General features: G+C 44.2%; 1 protein-coding gene across 15 annotated transcripts in view; it reads left to right on the forward strand.

The window, feature by feature from the left end:
* Nucleotides 1-7224: 7224 nt before the first annotated feature.
* Nucleotides 7225-22311, forward strand: part of KALRN (kalirin RhoGEF kinase) — a 677424-nt gene continuing 662337 nt past the window's right edge. For 11 of the 15 annotated variants that reach the window (XM_043594359.1, XM_043594361.1, XM_043594360.1 and 8 more), the window contains exon 1: nt 7225-7701. In XM_043594359.1, coding sequence (XP_043450294.1) covers nt 7629-7701 — 73 coding nt within the window. In that variant the 5' untranslated portion in view covers nt 7225-7628. The remainder of the gene's footprint in view (nt 7702-22311) is intronic. The other 4 variants (XM_043594371.1, XM_043594372.1, XM_043594373.1 and 1 more) reach the window with 2 other exon arrangements.

A 22311-nucleotide genomic window follows, 5' to 3' on the forward strand; every position in this document is an offset into this window, starting at 1 on the left:
CTGGCTGAAGTTGGACGCTTAACCGACTGCGCCACCCAGGCGCCCCTCTTAATATCTTTTAAAGAGTAGAACTTCTTAATTTTGTTGAAATTTTATAATTACAAGTTTATAATTTTTTCTTTTAGAGAATATGCCTTAGGTGTCATATCTGAGAAATCTTTGCCTACTCTAAGGTCACAAAGATTTTCTTCAATGTCTTCAAGAAATTTTATAGTGTTAGACTTTACATTTAGGTCTATGATCCATTTTGAGTTAATTTGTGTGAGATATTGATCTAAGTTTATTTTCTTTTTGCATATGGATATTATGTAGGCAGAATAATGCCTTTCCCCAAAGATGTCTATGTCCTGGCCCCCAGAACCTGTGGATACATTATGTTACATTGCAAATGGGAATTAAGGTTTCAGATGCAATTAAGATTGGTAATCAGATGACCTTAAAATAGGGAGATTATCTTAGATTTATCTGGGCAGGCCCTATGTAATCACAAGGGTCTTTAAGAGTGGGAGAGGGGGACTGAAAGAGAACCAGAGAAATGGCAGTGTAGAATGGAATTGGCCTATATTGTTGGTTTTGAAGATGGAAGAAGGGAGACATAAGCCAAAAAAAAAAAAAAAAAAAGCCTTCTAGAAGATGGGAAAAGCAAGGAAACAGTTCTCCCCAAGAACCTCTAGAAAGAATAGGAATCCCTTTTAATACCTCAATTTTAGCTCAGTGAGACCTGTTATGGACCTTTGACTTCCACAACTATAAGATAATAAAATGTGTGTTGTTTTAAGCCACTGAGTTTGTGGTAATTTGCTATTTGAGTCATAGAAACTAATACAGGTTTTCAGTTTTTCAGGCACCATTGTAAAGACTATCCTTATTATACCAAATTTCCTTTGATCTTTGTTGAAAATCACTTGAACATAAATATGTGGGTTTGTTTCTGGACTCCATTCTATTCCATTCATCTATTTTTCTATCTTAATGCCCAAATCACATTGTCTTGATAACTCTAACCTTATAGTGAGTCTTGAAGTTGGATAGGGTAAGTCCTCCTACTTTATTCTTTCTCAGATTTTTGAATTTTCTAGTTTATTTGGATTGAACCAGCTTGTCAATATCTACAGAAAAAATAAAAACAAAAAATGAAAAAACCCTACAAAACAATCCTCTGGGATCTTAGTTGGTATTGCATTGAATCCACAGATCAATTTGGAGAAAATTGATGTCTTAAGCATTTTGAGTCTTCTGACCCATGACACAGTATCTTTTCATTTATTTAAGTCTTCTTTAATTTCTTTCAGCAGTGTATTGTAGTTTGCAATGTGTGGGTCTTGCATATCTTTAATCAGAGTTAGCCTTCATCTTTATATTTTTCCAAGCAAATGTAAATAGTGATTTTTAAAATTTCAATTTCTAAACCTTCATTGCTAGTGTAGAGAAATACAATGTATTTTTATGTTGGTCTTACATCCTGAAATCTTGCTAAACACATTATTAGTTCTAGAGGCATTTGGATAGATTTCATGGAATTTTCTAAATAACCAATCATCTTGTCTGTGAATAAAGTTCTACCCCCTACTCTCTAATTTGGATGCCTTTAACTTCCTTTTCTTGCCTTATCATACTTGTTAGAACATCCAGTACAATGTTGAATAGGAGTCAGAGTGGACATACTTGCTTTGTTCTGATCCTAGGGGAAAAGCAGTCTTCTACCATTAATTTGAGTATTAGCCATAAGTTTTTAAAAATGTTTTTATTTATTTTTTGGGGGTAGGGGCAGGGACAGAGAGGGCAGAGGCTTTGCACTGACAGTAGGTGAGCCCGACGTGGGGCTTGAATTCACAAACCATGAGATCAGAATCTGAGCCGAAGTCAGATGCTCAACTGACTAAGCCAACCAGGTGCCCTGGCTTTTTTTTTTTTAATAGATGCTCTTTATTAAGTTGAGGAAGTTCCTTCTATTCCTAGTTTGCTGAGAGTCTTGATCAAAAACGAATATTGTATTTTGTCAAATGCTTTTCCTACATCTATTGAGATGATTGTATGGTTTTTCTTTTTTGATATGGCTTTTTTGATAGGGCTGCTGTAACAAAGTATCACAACTGGTTGGCTTAGAAGAACAAAAATTTATTTTGTCAGAGCTCTGGAGTCTAGGGGTCCAAAATCAAGGTGTCAGCAGGACTGTCCTCCCTCTGAAACTGGGTGGAATCCTTCCTTGCTTCTTCCTAGCTTCTGGTGGTGACCATTAATTTTTGGCATTCCTTGGCTTGTAGCTGCACCATTCCAGTCTCTGCCTCTATTGTCACATGGTGTTTTCCCTGTATGCCTCTTCTTCACAACACGTTTTTCTATCATAAGAACACCAGTCATATTGGACTAGGACCTACCATAATGACCCCATCCATAAGTCATTACATCTGTAAAGACCTTATTTCCAAAGTAGGTTATATTCACAGGTACTGGGGATTAAGATTTTTTTTTTTTTTTTTTTAAATTTTTTTTTTTTTTTCAACGTTTATTTATTTTTGGGACAGAGAGAGACAGAGCATGAACGGGGGAGGGGCAGAGAGAGGGAGACACAGAATCGGAAACAGGCTCCAGGCTCTGAGCCATCAGCCCAGAGCCCGACGCGGGGCTCGAACTCACGGACCGCGAGATCGTGACCTGGCTGAAGTCGGACGCTTAACCGACTGCGCCACCCAGGCGCCCCATTGGGGATTAAGATTTTAACTTATCTTTTGGGGGGACACAATTCAACCCATGACATATGGTAAATTACATTGGTAAATTTTCAAATGTCAAACCAACCTTTCATCCTTGCAAAAATGCACTTTATTATAATGTATTATCCTTTTTATATATTAGTGGATTTGATTTGCTAAAGTTTCATTAAGAATTTTGCATCTATGTTCACAAAGGAGAGTGGACAACAGTTTTGTTTTTGTTTTTTCTTTTCTCCTCTTCATTGGTCTTTGTTTAGTTTTAGCATAAGAGTAATGTTGGCATTGGGGTGCCTGGGTGGCTGAGTGTGTTAAGTGGCTCAGCTCAGGATCTCGTGGTTCATGAGTTTGAGCCCTGCATTGGGCTCTGTGCTGTTAGCTCAGAACCTGGAGCCTGCTTCAGATTCTGTGTCTCTCTCTCTCTCTGCACCTCCCCCACTCATGTTCTGTCTCTCAAAAATGAATAGACATTAAAAAAATTAAAAAAAAAAAAAAAAAAGAGTAATGTTGGCTTCATGCAAATAGCTGGGAATTATTTCCTCTTCTTCCCTTTTCTGGAAATGTGTGTGTGGATTGGTATTACTTTTCCTTTAAATGTTTCATAGAATTCACCAGTAAAGCCACATGGGTCTTGAATTTTCTTTATGGAAAATTTTAAGCTACAAATTTAATTTCTTTAATAGATATATGGCTATTTAAGTTATCTGTTTCTTCTTGAGTAAGCTTTAGTAGTTTGTGCCTTTCAAGAAATGTGTCCATTTTATGTAAGTTGTTGAATTTATTGGCATAAATAGCTCATAATATTTCCTTTTGTTGTTTTTACATCTCCATTATTTGTAGTGATGTCACCTCTCTCATTCCTGCTAATAGTAATTTAATTCTTCTCTCTTGTTTCCTTATTTCAGTTTGGCTAGAGATTTATCAATTTTGTTGATCTTTTCAAAGAACACAGTTTTGGTTTCATTGATTTTTCTCTTTTTTTCAGTTATCTATTTCATTGATTTCTGCCTTTTTAAAATGCTGTTCTTATGCTTTGGGTTTCATTTACTCTTAAGGTAGAACAGGAGATCCCTGGTGTGAGATATTTCATTTCAAAATAGGTATTTTAGTACTCTAAATTCCCCTCTAAATACTGCTTTAACTGTATCCCACAGATTCTTATATGACATATTCATTTTAATTCACTTTAAAATTCTTTCTAATATTCCTTTCAAGTTCTTAGTTGAGCATGGATTATTCAGAAATATGTTATTAAGTTTCCAAATATTTGGGGGATGTCCCATATATTTGTCATTGATTTGTTTTTTTCTTTTGAAATATGACTTATTTTAAAAATTTATTTATTTAAATTCAAGTTACTTAGTACACAATATAGTATTGATTTCAGGAGTACAGCCCAATGATTTACCACTTACATACAACACCCAGTGCTCATCCCAGCAAGTGCCCTCCTTAATAATGCCATCACTCATTCAGTCTAACCCTCTACTCACCTCCCCTCAAGCAACCCTGTTTGTTCTCTGTCTTTAAGAGTCTCTTATGGGTTGCCTCCCTCTGTTATCTTACTTTTCCTTCCCTTCCTCTATCTGTTATGTTTCTCAAATTTCACATTTGAGTGAAATCACATGATATTTATCTTTCTCTGACTGACTTATTTCACTTAGCATAATATACTCTGGTTCCATGCACATTCTTGCAAATGGCAAGATTTCATTTTTGCTGACTGGTATTCCACTGTATATATATGCCACATTTTCTTTGTCCATTCATCAGTCAACATCATTGATTTCTAATTTAACTCTATTGTGCTCAGAAAACATACTTTATATGATTTTAAAAAACCCCAAACAGGGGTGCCTGGGTGGCTCAGTCAGTTAAGCCTCCGACTTCAGCTCAGGTCATGATCTCACAGTCTGTGAGTTTGAGCCCCGCGTCGGGCTCTGTGCTGACAGCTTCAGATTCTGTGTCTCCCTCTCTCTCTGCCCCTCCCCTGCTCATGCTCTGTCTCTCTCTGTCTCAAAAATAAATAAAAACATTAAAAAAAAAAACCCAAACAACTGAGGTATAATTTACCTACTAGTCTGCATGGGGTTAATCCTTTTAAATTTGTTAGAGACTTGTTTTATGGCTTAGCACATGATTTATCTTGTGACATGTTACCTGTGCACTTGAAAAAAATGTGTACCTGCTGTTGTTGAGTGGAGTATTCTATAAACATCAGTTGGGTTAAATTGCACTGTTCATATTCTTACTGATGATCTGTCTCCTTATTCTATCAATTATTGAGACAGATATTAAAATGTCTGACCATAATTATCAATTTGTCTGCTTCTCCTTATAGTCCTATCGGTTTTGCTTCATATATTTTGAAACTCCCTTATTAAATGCAAAAACTCTTTGAATTGTTACATGTATCTGATGAATTGAAATGTCCCTCTTGATCTCTGGTAATATTCTTTGCTCTGAAATCTTCTTTGATAATGATATAGCTACATACATTTAAGATTTTAATACAAATTGCCAAATTTCCTCTCAAAAACTGGTGTTGTATAAGGTTTCCCCCCATTCTGGTTCACATTTATTGAGACTTTGATATGAAACTTCTTCTAAACATGTAATGTTTCTTCTGAATTTGGGATCAGCTAATACTCTTGCCAGACTTCTGGTTCTCTATCTGCACAAGTAGCTGTTAACAGCTCTGCCATCATGTGTATGGGGGAGTACAGGAAAGGGTTTAGGCATGGGGTTAAGCGGAGGCAAAAGTTAGAAAAGACAAATGAGAAGTACTTTCATTGTCAGAAAAGGTGGTAGGTAGGGGGGCATCTGGATGCTTTAAGCCAATTTAAGGTATCAGATGAATTAGATCTCATGGCAGTGAACTTGTGATCTCAGCGTCACTATTAATAATTTTTAAGAAATGGAGCCTGATAGATGTACCCAAGACTGGAGACAGGCAACAGTACTTATATTTTTAGTGGGTGAAAAAAAATGTGTGACATTCAGTAAAGAAAGTGATGAGTACTGGGAGCTAGAAAGGGTTCACTAAAATCTTATTTAATTCATTCTATTTGCTGTTAGAGTTACCCAGTTAATAGATCTGGAAAGGTCCCAGGTGCTTTGAACCGGAGAGAGGTGGAACCAAAGACGTTGTTAGAGATAAATACATCCAGGAGTGGGCCATCAAATTTAGACGAGAACCTGGTTTTTCTATTCCGTGTGTTTTAACACATTAGGTCAGGCCACAGCCTCTCCATCTGCCTGGATGAGGCAGCAGCAACACCTCCCAACACACCACATTAAGTACTTAGGTCTAAAGAGCCTCTGTTTTGTAGTCTCTGCAGTCACTAGAACTATAAACAGAATACTGGCTAATTATTGTTTAATTATTGCTTAAAAAACCAATTGGCACAATACAATCACTGCATTAATTACCCCATACAGCATCTGCTTTCTTTTTTGCCGTCATCCCCATTCCTCCCCAGCCCCTCTCCCCACTTTAATTGAAATTCAGCTTGCCGTAACACCTCCTTTCTCCAGGCCAACTGGATCTCTCCATTCACACGAGGGAGAGGAACAAAACAGAGAAGGCCCCCGGGGATTAGGGAGTTTTGACAGCTGTCCAAGAGGAGCTCAGAGATACGGGCCAAGTACAGAGGCAGGACAGAGACAAATGAGAGACAGAAGAGAGTGACAGAGGGAGGGAGAGATGGGCAGGGAGACATCGCAAGAGGAATGAGTGGGACAAAGAGTCACAGAGACAGGCAGAGATGTTTAAAGGGGCGCTGAAAAGGGGAAAAAGGAAACGAAAGGCTAAAAACGAGAGGAACTAAGGCGAGACGGAGAGGAAAATGCGAGAGGCTCAGGAGGGGAGGGAGACAGGAGAGAGCTTTGTCGGGAAGGAGAGGGAAAAGTCCGGTCTCTGAGGACAGGTCAGTGCAGCTTGGGTACCGGTCTGAAGAGGAGGCGGGCAGGCAGCGTGGGGTTCCCCTCGCATACCTGGGCGGCGGGTGGGGCGGAGAACCGCCGCCGGGCCCGGAGCATCGCAGCGCGAGCCGAGAGCTGAGCGCGCGGGACCGCGGCGGCAGGGCCCCTGGGCGAGCCCGGCGGCCCCGCACTAGCCCGGCGGCCCCGCCCCCTCCTCAGCCGCCTCCTTCGCCGGGGCTTTTCCTGCGGGGCTCAGGAAGCCGGCCTAGTGCCGCCACGAACAATAGCTCGCTGCTCGGGCTCGGCTCCGGGAGAGGCCGGCGCGCGGCCGCGGGGGAGGGAGGCGTCCGCGCCGCCGGGGGCCCGCGGTGAGCGGCCGGCCCGGGCCGGAGCTTCAGTTCAGCTCCGCGCCGTCCGGGTCATTGTTGGCCGGGACTGAGGGAGCGGGAGCCGGGGGAGGAGCTGGAGAGGCGGCGGCGGCGGCGGCGGCGGGAGCCAGAGGGGGAGCCAGAGAGCGAGCGAGCGAGCGCGGGAGGGAGGAGGTAGAGAGACAGGGAGGGTGGGAGGGAGGAGGAAAAATAAAGAGGAGAGCCGAGCAGGGCTGAACAATAGAGACAGGCGGACGGGCGAGGAGAAGAGCCAGCTGCCGCTGCTGGGGAAGAGCGGGCGCCCAGGCAGCGCGGACCCCGGCCCCGGCCCGGTCCGGCTCCGGCCAGACAGCAGGGCGGCCAGCGCCCGCGGGGAAGGGGTACCATGGGGGAGCCGGCGGCAGGCGCCCCCAGCCCGCCGCGCGCCTCCGCCTGAGGGAGGCTGGGCGTCCTTTGCCCCAGCCCCGCCGTCCCAGCCGCCCGAGCCGCCCGCCCTCGAAGCCGCGAGTCCTCCTGGTCTGCGGCCGCGGCCGCTGCGCCCCGCGCCCTCCGCCCAGCGGGCGCCCCGCAGCCCTCGGCCCCGGGCTCGGCCGGCCCCGGCTGCCCGCGGACGCCTCCCCCAGTCATGAACCCCCCGGAGGGGGCAGCGGAGGAAGGAGGAGCAGCCGACTCGGACGTAGATGCCTTTTTCCGGACAGGTAAGCTGGGCAGGGCGCGGGGGGCCCGGGGGAGGGCTGCTGCTCGGGACGCGGCGTCTCGGACAAGTTTGGGGAAGGAGGGCTGTTGCTGGGGTGTGCGTGTCGGGGGGCAGTCCTCGGTGTCGTGGGACTGGAGTTGCCGAGATTCTTGTTGTTATGGCAATGCTGCTTGCGTTTTGGGGAGGGGTGGGGGCTGGGAGCCCGGCACCCCTCGGCGTTCACCCCACTTGCGAGAGTCGGTGTTGGGGAGGCGGGAGGCGGTCCCCTCGGCCGCCTTCTCCTGGAGCGCGGGGATGGGGCGATGTTGGATCACTTTGCAGCGCGCGGCTCAGCTACCGGCGTCCCCGGCCCCTCCCTCGTCTCCCCCCTCCCCCAGCGCCTGTCAGCCAGCCTCCGGCCGCCCTGGGCTGGCACCCCATCTGGGGCCAGGGGCCCGGGGTCCTGACGTGTGGAGAGGGGCAAGAGGGGACCGGGAGTCGCGCACGCTGCAGACTGACAGTCAGGAGCCGGGCGGACCAAGGACGGTCATGCCTGGTGCGTGTGGGGAGTCGGCGTCTCGGACTTAAGAGGCAGACCGGGCTGGGAGGGCGGTGGGCGCCTTGGACCTCCTCCGTGTCCTCCTCTTCTCCAGTTCTGGGAACGGATGAGCTTTTCTTAGGAATCACTCATTCCTGGAAGTGTGAGTTAGCGTCCTCCTCATACACACCCACTGAATCTTTTGCTTGCCTGTGGTATAAGAGCCCCCAGATCTGTCTTTACAGCTGTTTGTTGCCCCTGCCACCTCCCATCCCCCAGGTCTATAGCTCTTGCTCCTGGGCTCCACAGCCCGTTCTCCAAAACAGACACCGACCACCCTCGTCTCCCACCACCTGTGGCCCTATTTCTCTGGCAGCCAGAGATTCCCCATCTCCCGTTTACCTGTGGCTTCCGCCAGTTCCTCATCTCCCGTGTCTGGAACCATTTTGTCTGGAATCTTTGTCCCAAGGAGTCCAATAAGTTATGGGGACCCTGCACATCTGCCCTGTCCTTCCATAAGTTGGATTAGAGGACATGAACTGGTGGGGTCAAGGATCAGGTTAGCTCTGAAGGCTGTCTGCACACCCATCTGTTTCCTAATCTCATTGCCTTGCCCTAGAGGTCATCTCTAGGGAAGAGGGTGGGGTGCTTTGTTGGGGGAGACTTGTGGCTTTAGAAGTCAAGACTTGATTGGCCCATATGTTCATTTTCTGGTTGGTCTGAAGAGGAAAGAGCTGGAGGGCAGGAGCTCATGCCAGGGCCTGGAGAAAGCAGAGGAAGAAGCCTCTGTTATACGCTACTGCTTCCCAGGGCTCAGCACCCCCCCCCCCCCCCCCCCCCCCATCAATCTCTATCTCTTGCACTCACACATACTCACACACACTGCCCAGGACCCAAAGCATGGATTCTAAAGAGGTGCCTGACCTAAGTTTATAACTTGACATCTAGGTTATAAGGTTCTGGGGCCTGAGTGATAACCAGAAATACTCATCAGGAGGTCTCCCCTGACACCCCCTGCTGCCCCACTCACCCCCCCTCTCTGTCCTCCCATCTCTGGACAAAGTCTGCCTTTTTTTAGCTCTAGGGAAAAAAAAAAAAACTCTTGGAGTGTGACCTTTCCCACCTTCCTTTTCTGGATCCCACTTTCATCTTTTGACAACCACTCCTCCTTCACCTTTCTTATTACCTTGTCCTGTCCATTCCTTGTCCCAGGCCCTTGGGCTGAGTTCAGTTTCTGGAGGCTTGATAATTTTGACAAATTCACACAGTGTTAATGGTGTTAATGGCCTATAATGGTCCAATGTGTTACTTTTCCCAGGGCCTTTCCAAATACAATGTGTGGCTTATGTATGGCTCAAATCACAGAATAAATAGCAGACTAGGGTCTGTCTCCTGTGGGACTCCTGTTGAGGATATTCCCCTTCCTCCTTGGGGAGCCTTTTTTTTGGGGGGGGGTTAGATCTGATGTGCACTTAGAATCAGAGAAAGCTTAAATCTGCAATGAAGAAGGCTGGAAATGACTGATGACCTGTAACAAGTTGCAAGTGGGGATGCACACTGCCAGTCGCTAGGTCTAGGACTGCTTCCCTCCCAGCCCCCCAACATGGTCCTCTGTGCTTTGCTTCCTGATTTTACCCCCACTAGTCTCTAGCCTGGGCTCTTGCTGAAGATTCTTAAGCCTGGGATAAGGCCACATTTTGTAACCTTCTCCCTTCTGATTCTCCAACATTATGGACCATAGCACTGTACCTGGTAGCTAGACAGATTATAAATTTATTCAGTTGAACTGAGAAAATTTCAAACACATTTTCAAAGTCCCTAGCACCAAAGTTACCCCCTACTTTCTGGTGGAAAATTTTGCATGCACAAGGACGAGACTGGCAATTGCTTTGTCAAACCCTGGCATACTGTGCTTCTAATTAGGAATGTTTCAAATAATTCTGTCATTTTGGTCCCTTACTAGTCCTCTTGTGATTATTTTGGTATCTCAAGTCTCCTGACCAGTTGATAAAGCTATATTCCCTAAATTTCAACTCCCTTGCACACATGTACATATGCACACACACAAACACACACACATACACACATGTACACACACCAGCCCACTATTCTTATTGGTGGATTCCATATTGTCTTCTTAGGAATTCTCTGTTCCAAGCCTGGGAGTGTGTCACAATAGTTTTATTTATCATTTTTATTAGGTAGAGGAGGGGAAATATGGGAACTCAAAACTGGGAATAGAAACCAATTGGAACAGAAAACCAACAAGGACTCGGGGCACCTGGGTGGCTCAGTCGGTTAAGTGTCCGACTTTGGCTCAGGTCATGATCTCACAGTTCGTGGGATTGAGCCCTGCATTTGGCTCTGTGCTGACAGCTCGGAGCCTGGAGCCTGCTTCTGATTCTGTGTCTCCCTCTCTCTCTAACCCTCCCCTACTCATGCTGTCTCTCTCTGTCTCTCAAAAATAAATAAATGTAAAAAAAATTTTTTTTAAAAAGAAAACCAACAAGGACTTTTCAACTCCTACTGGGAGTCTTCTGCTGTCCAGGGTGCTGTGGAATACAAAAGAAATATTCAGAGTGGTCTTTGACCTCAAAGAACTTTTAAAAGGAGTTTGACAATTATTGCTCAATTGGAGATTAATTAATTGGTAAACATGGTTCTATAAGATAAGAAGTTGACAGAACTATAGATGAGGTAGAACCAAAGGTAGTTCTATGTGGGCAAAAGGCACATAGGAGTTTGGGGCATGGACATTGAGGTTTCTGGGCTGACCAAATAGAAGGGGTAGGTTAGGGAGGAATAGGAAACAGGGATAGGTAAGTGGGGCAGGACAGATAGGGAGAGTCTGGGAAATCCAAGAAAGGATTTGGATTTGATTAAGAGTTAGTAGGGAGTCATTTTAGGTTCTTGAGCAAGGGCATATCATGAAGAAAGTGGTATTTGGAAAGGTTAATCTGGGGGTAATATGACTGATGAAGTGGAAAAGGGAGAGAAAGAATCCAGGGAGATGGAAAAGTGATTCAGAGCTGAGGGGGAGGGGGCTTGCTCTAGGTTGGTGGCAAAAAGGATGAGGAGTCAGGGACAGCTCTGAGAGACATTTTCAAAGGCAGAAAAGTGGGGATTTGTTGACAAACTGGCTATAGGGGGAAAAGAAAAGTAAGCCCATGAGGAAACAGAAGTAGCTGGGTTGAGAGTGTAGAGGACTAACAGTGTGCCATTGACATGGTCCGATTGGGACAGGAACCGATTTGCAAGGCAGGTGATGATATTGGCTTTGGAACTAGTGAACTGGAGATGACTGATGGACATCCAGGTGGAGTTTTTTTATGTGTGTGTGGGGAAAATGGGACTCAATACAGGAGCATAGGCAGGAGATTAGGGCTGGCGATGTGGACTTGGAAAGCTTCTGGGTCAAGGTTGGATGCAGCTGAAGCTTTGTGAATACACCATTTGTCAGAGGGAGGGACTGGAGGAAAGAGGGGAAGAACTAAAGTTAGAATTTGGGGGATAAACCCTTATTTATAACATGGCAGCAAAGGAGACTTGATTTTGGAGACCCCAGGGAGTCAGCGTGGGTTCTGAGGTGAAGACAGGCTGCAGACAGGTTGAGCAAGAGGAGTGCTGGGTAAGTGTCACCAGATGTGATTAAAACAAGGCCACTGTGAGCTCTCAGGAGCGCAGTATTAGAAGAGGCAGTCAGAGTAAGGATTTGGGGTAGTGGATAGGAACCCATTACTTGCACAGTTGATCAGTGAAAGGAAAAAGAGATTGGGTGCCAGTCAGAAGGAGTGTTAGTATGAAGAAAAGGAGTTTCATTTTTTTGCCAGGGAATCAGAAGAGGTTTGCAGGTGGAAGGGAGAAAGCTTGTGGACAGGGAACACTGCAGATGCTACATTAATTGTTGACTTAGATACCTGGAACCTGAGACAAAAGTAGGTTCCCTAACAAAAATAAGAGCTTAGCTTCGGTGAGCAGAGGAGAAAATTCTTTTTTTTTTTTTTGAGACTAAAAGGAAAAAAGTTAAAAGTTATAAGTGAAAAGAGATTGATATGGAAATATCTTCTACCTATATCTTTCTGTTGAGCTTTGGTCCTGTGAGTCCAGACATTTTCAACTGAAGTGTTTGCTGCTACTTGGACTTCATCCAGCTTCAAACTCAACTCTGTGTGTCTTTCCAACTCCCCACATTAACTTCTTCTCTTGTCTTCTTAGTTCTGTAAGTGACATCTCCCCTCTCCCAGTCATGATAGTTAAAACCTTGGTTTTGTCTGTGAGGAGTTTCTTTCCTCTAACAAATCCTATTGAATTATCTGTCATCATCAGCCCTTCCTGTTCATCAACAGCCTCTGCCCTAGTCCAGGATCTGTTATGCTGCCTGTGACCTCCTTTCTTGTCCCTTGGAATCTGCTCTCTCACCCCCACTCCAAATTGGCACCTGCAGGCAAGATGGCACTAATTTCATCACATTGCTGCCTGGTTTATGAACCTACAGTGACTTCCTAGTGTCTTCAGGGTCAAGTCTGTACTTCATATCTCAGCTCCAGCCAGGGTGCTTTTCTCACTTCCCAAGGGCATCATCTACCTTTGCACCCCCACTCTCCAAATCCAGTTCATTCTTCAAAGACTTGTGTCCTACCTTCTTCTGGGAGTCTTCACAGCTCACAGAACCAACTGTCTCCTCTGAATTCCTAAAACACTCACTTATCTATACTCATATTCTCACTGTATTAGTGGTATTATATTGTTTTTAGCCCTTTCATATGCATAAGGCTTGTCTCCCCCATTGAAGTTACTTGTTCTTTGCAGGTAAGGAAAAAGATATTTTAAAAACCTTGAAATTCATCAAAAACAAAAACAAATCACCTCCTCCTAATATAGATAAAACAAACATGGTAAAGTATATGCAATTGTTAAATCTAGGTGGTGGTATATTGATATTCACTATATGATTCTTTAAACTTTTGTCTCAGATGACAAACCTCATTCTTCCTGGACAGAGGAACTGGACAACATCATGTCCAGATCATCAAGAAGATGTTATTTTGGAGTAACACCTATTTTGTGCAATTATTTGAGTAAATATCACCTCTCCATCTGTGCCGTGCCAGGCACTGAAGGGGAGTGGTTTCTTCTGCAGCAAAGGAAAACATCTCTTTTTGACACTGGGCTTGATGCGATGCTCCAGAATCATGCTTAATTCATGTTTGTTTTCCTTTTTGATTCTCTTCTACTTCTGCCCACCATGAATTGGGCTTTAGGTCACATCACTTTCCAGGAACTTCTTGGGGAGTATGGAGAGGACTTTTTTTTTTCTGGAGATGGAATGTTGTTAATATTTCTAATATTGTATTTATGCAGGCTATTTCTACACTAATATATTTTAGAACATATCAACGACAGCCAAGCACACTATAAGATTTGGGAGGTTTTGCTTTATCCTGTGCCACCAATCATAAATAGTTTGATTATTGACACATTCTGTTCAATTGTATTTGAAAATCCTTTGGGGGAATGGAAGAAGTGTTGGAACAAACTGAAGCTGTAGAACAAAATTAGGTGAGAAGTAATAAAAATCTCTGTGGCTCTAAATATCAGTAAAACACTAGAACTGGTGAATTAGGAGTCCTTCTCAGATGTTAGAGAATTAACACTTTTACTTTACAGACTTCTTTCTGCTTCCAGAGGTAGGCAGTATGGTATAGTCCAGTGGTTCTCAGGTGGTGACAATTTTGTCCCTCAGGGAACATTTGGCAATATCTGGAGAGTTTTTTGATTGGCACACCTTGGCATCTAGTGGGTAGAGGTCAAGTGTTCTACTAACATCTTATAATGTACAGGACAACAAAGAATTTTCTAGCCCCCAGATGTCAATTGTGTTGAGGTTGAGAAACCCTGGAATAGCCTGAAGATCATGGGCTTTGGATCAGATAGGCCTGACACTAACCAGGGGTAGAATCTTGGGTAAATTATTTAATCTCTCTCATTTTCAGTCTTTTGCAAAATGGAACTAAGAATGCTTATTTCACAGGTTTGGAGGACTAAATAGGAAAAACGTGTAAACAGCATCTAGCCATTTCTGATACACAGTGGTAGCACAAGACATCCTAGCTGCCCCTGTTGTTCCTGTATCAATTATTAGGTGAATATGCTTACACACAGGCCGGGGGATCTCCAGAAGAGGTGTTGTGTAGGGCTTTTTCCAGGAGGTGGGAGAGGGTGCCAGAGAGGTACATGATGAAGTACAGGGAGCCTGTGTGTGGAATCAGAAGGTTAGGGTTTGGGCTTCAGCTGTCTTTTATTCATTCATTCAGTCATTTGTTTGACAGATATTTATGGCGTACCTACTGCAGCCATGTACTGTTCTATGGGAGTGTATAAAATCATTACAACAAAGAATATAGAGCAGGAAGGGGAATGGATATAAATATACCCCTTCAGGGAGCACTTGGATATAAGAGGTGGGAAAGGAAGGAAAAGCCTGTGAAGGAGGCTGAGAAGGTCAGACAAGAGAGCAGGAGATGAACACTCCCCTTTGAGCTCTACTTCTCTGAATGACTTGGGCAAGTGACTTTAATATCTGTGTAGCATGAGGATAATAGCCCTCTCTCCCCTTTCCTGTATAGGGCTGCTGAGAGACTCAAATAAGATACTGTATGTGAAGGGTCTTTATAAGTTGTACAGTTCTATCCACATATATGTAGATAGTTCCTTCTAAATCGAACATTCTATTACTCTAAGTGCCTCTCCTGACAAATATTATTTTATTTAATCTGACCTCTATGAGATCTTTCCAGTCCAGGAAGAAAGCAGTCCTTTTCAATTTGGTTTCCCAAAGGGACTGGATGGGGCACCCTTCTTACGACAGGTCAGGACACTCCTGTTCTCTCTCCCTCCACAAAAGTATAAAGATGCCAACCCCCAGCCCTCCAGACCCTGGCACATGGCCCCGTGCTTTCTGGAGGAGCCCAGTGAGAATGGAGTTCTTGCTTCTGCCAAGCCTCAGGTGGGTGCAGTGAATCAGTCCTTTCCTGCTCCTTCTCTGTCTGCATGCAGTTCAGACTCCTCCTGCCACTCCTTTGTGTGTGAATGACTGGCAGCAAAATAACTAGGAAATGATTGATGGTCACAGGGCTGTTGGATCAATAGAACTGCTTGAAATCGTGTCTACTGAGGAGTGAGGGAACAGAAAGAATAAGCTGGGAGGACAGAGGAATTAATTTAAAGAAGTAAAGAAACTGTTGGGGAATTAGCTTTGTCTCCTCCCCTTCTGCGTTATTAGAAGGGAACTGGAGACTAGCTAGAAAACATGGATACAAGGGATAAACAGGTGGGAAAATGAAAAGTGGCTGATGAGCTGTGCTGTCAAGGAAGTGGTTACTTATTGAGCTGAGGCTTGAAAGATGGGTGGGATTTAGATGGGGAGGACAGAAAGTGATGTGTTCCCATGTTGGGACAGTGTTAGAAGGAGGTACGAGGGCCCATGGCATGTTTGGGCCAGTAAGTGGTCCAGTTAATGTGACTTAGGGGATGCAGGTGGAGGGTCAATGGGAGATAAAACTCAGAAGGGGGTCGGGACGAGGTTGATTGATTGCTACATTTATCAAACATTTACTGGGCTCCCAGAGCCTACAGGGCTTTAAATGGCAGGCCAAGGAGTTTGGTCTTTATCTGCAGTTTCCTTTTGGGAGCTGCTAAAAATTTCTGGATGGGATGGAGGCACGATCAGGAAGATAAATCTGGCAGCCCCACAGAGGGTCAAATGGAATGGAGGAGGAACTTTTGGCCCGTGCCGGATTAGGAGGCCACTGTGATAGGTCTGAACTTGAGATGCTACAGTGGAAATGGAGAGGAGGGGGTGGCTGTGAGGGACCTTGTGGACGTAGGGTCTATGGGACTTGACAACTTGAATGTAGAGGTGTCAAGGAAGAGGCAGTAATCAAGGATGATGCCAAAGCTTAGAGCCTGGGTGACTGGAGGGATGGAGGTACCCTAAATGAAAATCAGGAGTTAGGAAGAGGAGGAGCAGCTATAGGGAGGCAGGAGGAGAGGGAGGATTTGGGAGTTTACTTTGGGACATGTTGCATTTCAGGTGTCAGTGAAATAGCTAGGGGAGGTGTCGGTTCTGTAGGCGGGTAAGGAAGGGAATCTGGAGCTTTGGAAGGAGGCCAGAGCCAGAAATATAGGTTTGGGAGATATCCGTAAGAAGTTGTGGCTGGAGCTATCAGAGTAGATGAGATAATAAATGAAAAGCATGTACAGACTTAAGGGCAGAGGGCCAAGGACAGGGCTGGAGGAGAACCAGGGGAGAGCAGTGCTTGGAGAAAAATGCTGCAGATGGCTTGAGGGAGATGAGGACTAAGCATACAGACTTGGTTCTGGAAATTGGGGGATCAGCGGTAACCTTTGCAAGAACAGTTTCAATCATGTAGGGGAGGTGGAATTCAAATTGCAAGGGGAATGGGGAGTGAGTGGATGGGAGGAAGTGGTGGGAGTGCATAGAGATGACTCTTTGGAAAGGTTTGGCTGTGAAAGGAAGGTTAAAAATAGTGAGGTAGTTGGAGATGGGTAGCAGTTGAGGGGAGGCTTTTTTTAGGTAGGGAAGATACATGAATACCTAGGGGTGGGGAGGAGGAAGAAGGCAGGCATGGGGAAGAGAATGAATATTTAGGAAAGAGAGAAGTCATGGATGGAGGAAGGTCCTGGATGGGTCTGGAGAGGTGGATCTCAAGGTCAGTTTAGGGATGAGCCTTGGGCCAGAGAAGGGGGTGGGGTAGGCAGACCTTAGTAAAGTAGCTGTCCAGAAAGGACCTTGGCTGAGGGCTCAATGTGCCTGATCAACAGCCCCACTAGAGGGAGTATCAGCTGGTTGGAGGTCTGGGGGCTACTGGTGGTGTGCTTGAGAGGGTAGCACGAGCTGAGGGCAGCTGTGAAGTGGACAGGCTGGGTTGGCATGGCCCTAGGAGGCCCTTGGGCAGAGAAGATGGGGAGCCAGCTGGGAGATCCCAAATTAGCAATCCTTTTCGAAGTGCTGGTGGCTTCTTTTTGTAGACTGAGGTGGGATTTGCTTCAGCCAATGGTGGGGTCTGCATAATTATCTCCTGCAGAGTATTAGGCAGAGAGGCAAGTCCCTGGGCTGGAGGGTAAGTGAGTAGAGGAGAGAGGGAGGTGGACCCATGCAAGAAGGTGTCACACGGCTTCCTGAGGAGGGGTACAGGCCTGGTCATGAGGCAGTATGTCTGTCAAGGATGGGACCTGCTCTTGAATTTCTAGAATTTCCTTAGAATTTCTAGAAGTCTCAGAAGAAAGAGGAAGCAGAGTAGGGATTATGGGAGAGCCTCTTGCACATTCTTCTCCATGAGTAGGAACCCTTCACACAAGAGGGAAGATGCCAGTTAGCACACCCATTTCTTTGGCCCCAAAGCACTCCCTCTGACTCTCATTTTAGGGGCAAATCCAAGAGCTGTCATCAAGTGAGGGGTCTTAGGTGGCCCTCCAGAGTGAGGGGAAATAGGAATCCAGGGGCTGCTATTACCATAAGGTGGGCTGTGTGGGACTGGGTTTAGAATCCCTAGACTTAGAGGAAGTGAGGGTTTCTTTAGGTATGGCTATAAACAGTAATAGAAAGGGCATTATAATAGAGTGTAATTGTATGTATATGACTATTTTACACATATATTACGATCATATTATTAGTTAGATAAATCCTTACATTGTCAAAATGATGAAAATTATGATGCTTCAATAGTTTCTTTCCCTCTCTTCTTCCTTCCTTCCTTCCTTCCTTCCTTCCTTCCTTCCTTCCTTCCTTCCTTCCTTCCCTAACAGTGCAGAGATAGATGAAGATGAAATTTTTGAGCTTGCAACTACAGTTATTCCAGGGCATGGCAGTCAGGGACTGGGAATGTAGCTAAAATCCCTGCCTTTTACACTCTTACCCTGCAGTGAGGGACAATGGCCGTATCTATTGGGGGGTGGGGGTGGGGAAACAGTATTGAGTTGGCAGCTGGACAGTGGGCCTAGGAAGAGGCCCAGGAGACTGGCAGATGGTTAATTGGATGTGACAAAAGGGGGCTGGGAGGAGGAGTCTGGGGTCTCCTGGGGGATTCTTGTCTCTGACTTCTTACTGTCCTAGAAATGATGTGAGGAGAGAGAGGAGTGGCTCCAGAAACAGTTGAGGAAAAAGGTTGGCAGGACTCCATGTTGGGTATGTGGCCATGGAAGGACAGAGTGCCATTGGGAGTAATGTCACAGCTTTAATTTGGAGGATGGGTGCAAGATATTAAGTCTCTTGTCTGTACCCCAGTGCATTGGCACATAACACGCTCAGATACTTAGATATAAAGAGAATACTTAACCAAATATTGGAACAATTTTCTAGCTATTCTTTCTGATCCCAACAACTAAGTTTTGACAACCAAATATCATTATTACTTTTGATAAGAACTGGACAAAGAACTGATTAATTTTAGCAGAATATCAGATTTCAGTGAGTGGATCTCTTCATTCATTCTTGCACTCATTCATTTAAGTGTCAAACACCAGCTGTACACCTACTGAGTGCCAGGCACTGGGAATACACAAACGAGTTGGAAATAATCTTTTCCACGGGAGGGTAACAGTCTAGTGGGATTGACTGATGCATAAGCAAACAATTGTGTTGTAGCATAGTAAGTGCCATAAAGAGGATTGGGTGTTGTACATTGAATGTATAGAGGGAAGATCAACAGCCTCACCTGGATGGGTGTGGGATTCAATGAAGAGGGGGTGCCTAGGCTGAAATAGATGAGGAGGTGGTGAAAATGAAGACAGACCACTGTTCAAGAAGTTTGGCAGTAAAAGTAAGGAGAAAATGAAAACAGTAATTGAAAGGACATTTTGGGAGTACAGTAGTGTTCTGTTTCTTGATCACAGATGTGATCTGTTTGTGAAATTTCAGAGTCCCATAAACTTATGTGTACAATTTCATGCATACACATTGTGCTTCAATAAAAATCTTTAGGGGTGCCTGAGTAGCTCAGTCAGTTGAGCATCTGACTCTTGATTTCAGCTTAGGTCAGGATCTCACAGTCTTGAGATAGAGCCTCATGTCAAGCATGAGATTCCCAGTTAAGAGGTTATCTCTGGAATGGAGGGACAGTTCTTCTTCTGTGGCCATGGGAAAAGACCAGGTGGTTATAGGTCAAATGCTAGAGCTTTTATTAAACTGACCTGCATCTTCAGATAGCCAAGGTTATCTGACAGACTGAGGGATACTGAGAGCCTGAGAAGAGAGGAGATGAAATGGATCTATTTGCTGGAGAATGAGTGAGAATTGCATGAAAAATGATCTGTCCATTGGAGTTCAGAGTGGGCTGAGGATGCAGGCTTCTGCATCTTGCTCAGCCCTGGAGACTCTGGAGTGGATGTGACACCAGTGGACTCTTGAGTTCTTGGGCGGTGACTGGACAAGATGTCTGGGGTAGGGATGAGATGTGCAACAGACTTGTTTGGAAACTAGCCTCTTCCCTGAACCTTACTGAACATTGATGACCCTAACGCCTCTTGGAGGCCCTACCTTGGAAAATGGTCATGTCTAGTTTCCCCATGTAGGATGTACATACCTTTTGCTTTGGACTTGTTTGTATTCTTCTCAACACCCAGATCAGTGCCTTGTGGTTAATACTTGCTTGTTTAGTATTTGTTGTCTTGAGTTTTTTTTTTTTTAAGAGCTATTTATTGGTGTGTAGGTCATTTGGGAGTTTCATAATAAAACACTATACTAAGGAAATAAATCATTTTTTTTGTGCGTGGACAGGCAGTTCTACCTTAAACAAATAGACTTATGAAATCAATATTGACTATGAAATATATCCCATAGCTCTTGTTGCTTCTGGATTAATTAGAGGGGATCCCTTTTATTGCTTGCTTATAATATTCATATATTTCATAGCCACGGGAAAACTGAAACTTCACTCTTTCTTCAGAAAAACCCGTGTAGAAAGTTCAAACACACAAATGGATTAGCTAATCAATATTGAATGAGTGTCTGCTACGTGCCAAATATTATGCTAGATATTAAGGGTGCTTCTAAAGATGGGCAACAAATGGTCCCTATTTCTGAAGAGTTTATGGTCTTGTTGAGTTTAGGGGACTGAAATAGGAAAAAATGGCTAATTGGAGATCAATCAGAAAGGGAGTTTCACTCACTCATTGATTCCTTTAATATGTGTTTATTGCCAATAAGCTAAAAGATCATTTAATTTAAATAAGTGGTAAACAAGGTCGCATTTAGAGAGATTTGATTTTTGGTATACCTTCATAGAACATTTATTTTTTATTCTACAGTTATTTTTCTATTATAAAAGCAATGCTGACTTACTGTAGAGTATTTAGAAAATGTGATGGAGTGTAACGGATGGAAAAGCCACTGTAACCTTCTCGCCCAGGGAGAGCCCCTATGTTAATTTGAGATACTTCCTTGTGGTCTTGTTTCCTATGTGCATTCTCTCCCTTGATCTATGGTTTGTTTTTTGATCATCAAATTAAGGTGAAAAACAAATTGACGGGTGATAGACTTTTTCCTAAATGAGGCCATTTTTCCCAGTTAATATAAATGTATGATGTACGTTTTTATGTGTACAGTATACACATATCTGTTGAGCAAAGTAAGACATTCATAAGCCAATTAGCCTTTATATGGGGATAATGTAGGAAGACAGAGGATATGTTGGTTTTTTGGAGGGGTAAAGGCATTGACGCTTATTGTTAAAACAATAGTTATGCAAAACAAAAGTGCCGAATCTAAAGTCAAAAGCAAATACTATTTCTCCCTTCTCCTCCCTGATGTTAAGATAAATTCAACAGACATACATGCCTGTTGAATATACAAGTACATGTTTATACAAATGCATAGCTTTCTTTTTTATTGTACTTAACAAAAAGAGAATCATGCTATTCCTGTTATTCTGCAACTTGTTCTTATCACTTTATAATCATGGACATTTTTCCATGTCAGTACATATAACTCTACCTCATTTGTTTTAGAGTTGTGCTACTTTCTGTTGTATGGATGCGCCGTGTTTTATTTAACCGTTCTCCTAATGATGGACATTTATAACCTGGCTTTTCTGTGGACCAGTGTCTGATCTGGGACATTATTTTGTCCAAAGAGTAGCAAGAAGGGTCACCCATTATTTGATCTTTTTCAAAGGTGACTGTAGGACGACTAATCATAGGTTCGGGATGTTCTCTGCTTTTATCCTCAGAAGAGCGTGAGGACAGCTAGTCCCTGTTTTCTGAAGGGTACCACTCTATGTAATATTTAAGGATGCTTTTGTTAGTGACATTTAAATAAGTGGTCTAGGCCATTAGCCTCTTTTGCTGTGTGTCTTTAAGTGATTTAGGAGCCAGATTTGTAGTCATAATTAGCCAAAAAAAAAAAAAAAACCAAACCAAAACAAAACAAAAAAACCCACATGTGTTCTGTGGGCTTGAGTGAAAGTTAATTCCAATACCACAGGTATGGAAGTGTTTTAGGTTGTGTGTGCAAAAGCCATAGTCTGCATTTGACTAGAAGAATCCAAGGATGTGATTTGAGAGACCTTGGTTTCCAATGCTCCCCACCATTAATTAGCTCTGTGACTTGGCCAGGCCAGTTAACATGTCTGTTTTTACAGATGGGGCCTCTCTTTCCTCATCTGGAGAAAGTGGTAAACATACTTGTCCTGCCATACCTCATAAGAAGAGTATGAGAGAAAGTGGGATAATAGAAGATCACTTTGGGCAAACAAAATTGCTGACTAAATGAAAGGAATTTTCGTCAGCTGCCTTTCTCTGAGCTCTCCCTTGGTTCTGAGTGTGGTTGAAAGCTGAGCTAGGGGACTTGGATGGGAGTGACAGCCCATACTGTGTTTGAGGACTGTACATTTTTTCATGTCTGGTAGGAAATTGGCAGCACTAGAGATGGAGTGAAACATTTCATGATATGTTCCATTTGCTTTTGGAAGAGACACGTGTGTATAGGAATGAAGAGTGGCTGGTCTAACTGCCCAGAACAGGGGAGGTTTTCTTTTTGATGGGTGGCAGTGTGGCTCAGCTGCAAACTTTCTCCTT

This window comes from Prionailurus bengalensis, chromosome C2 (genome assembly GCF_016509475.1).
Source record: "Prionailurus bengalensis isolate Pbe53 chromosome C2, Fcat_Pben_1.1_paternal_pri, whole genome shotgun sequence".
NCBI classification, from domain to species: domain Eukaryota; kingdom Metazoa; phylum Chordata; class Mammalia; order Carnivora; family Felidae; genus Prionailurus; species Prionailurus bengalensis.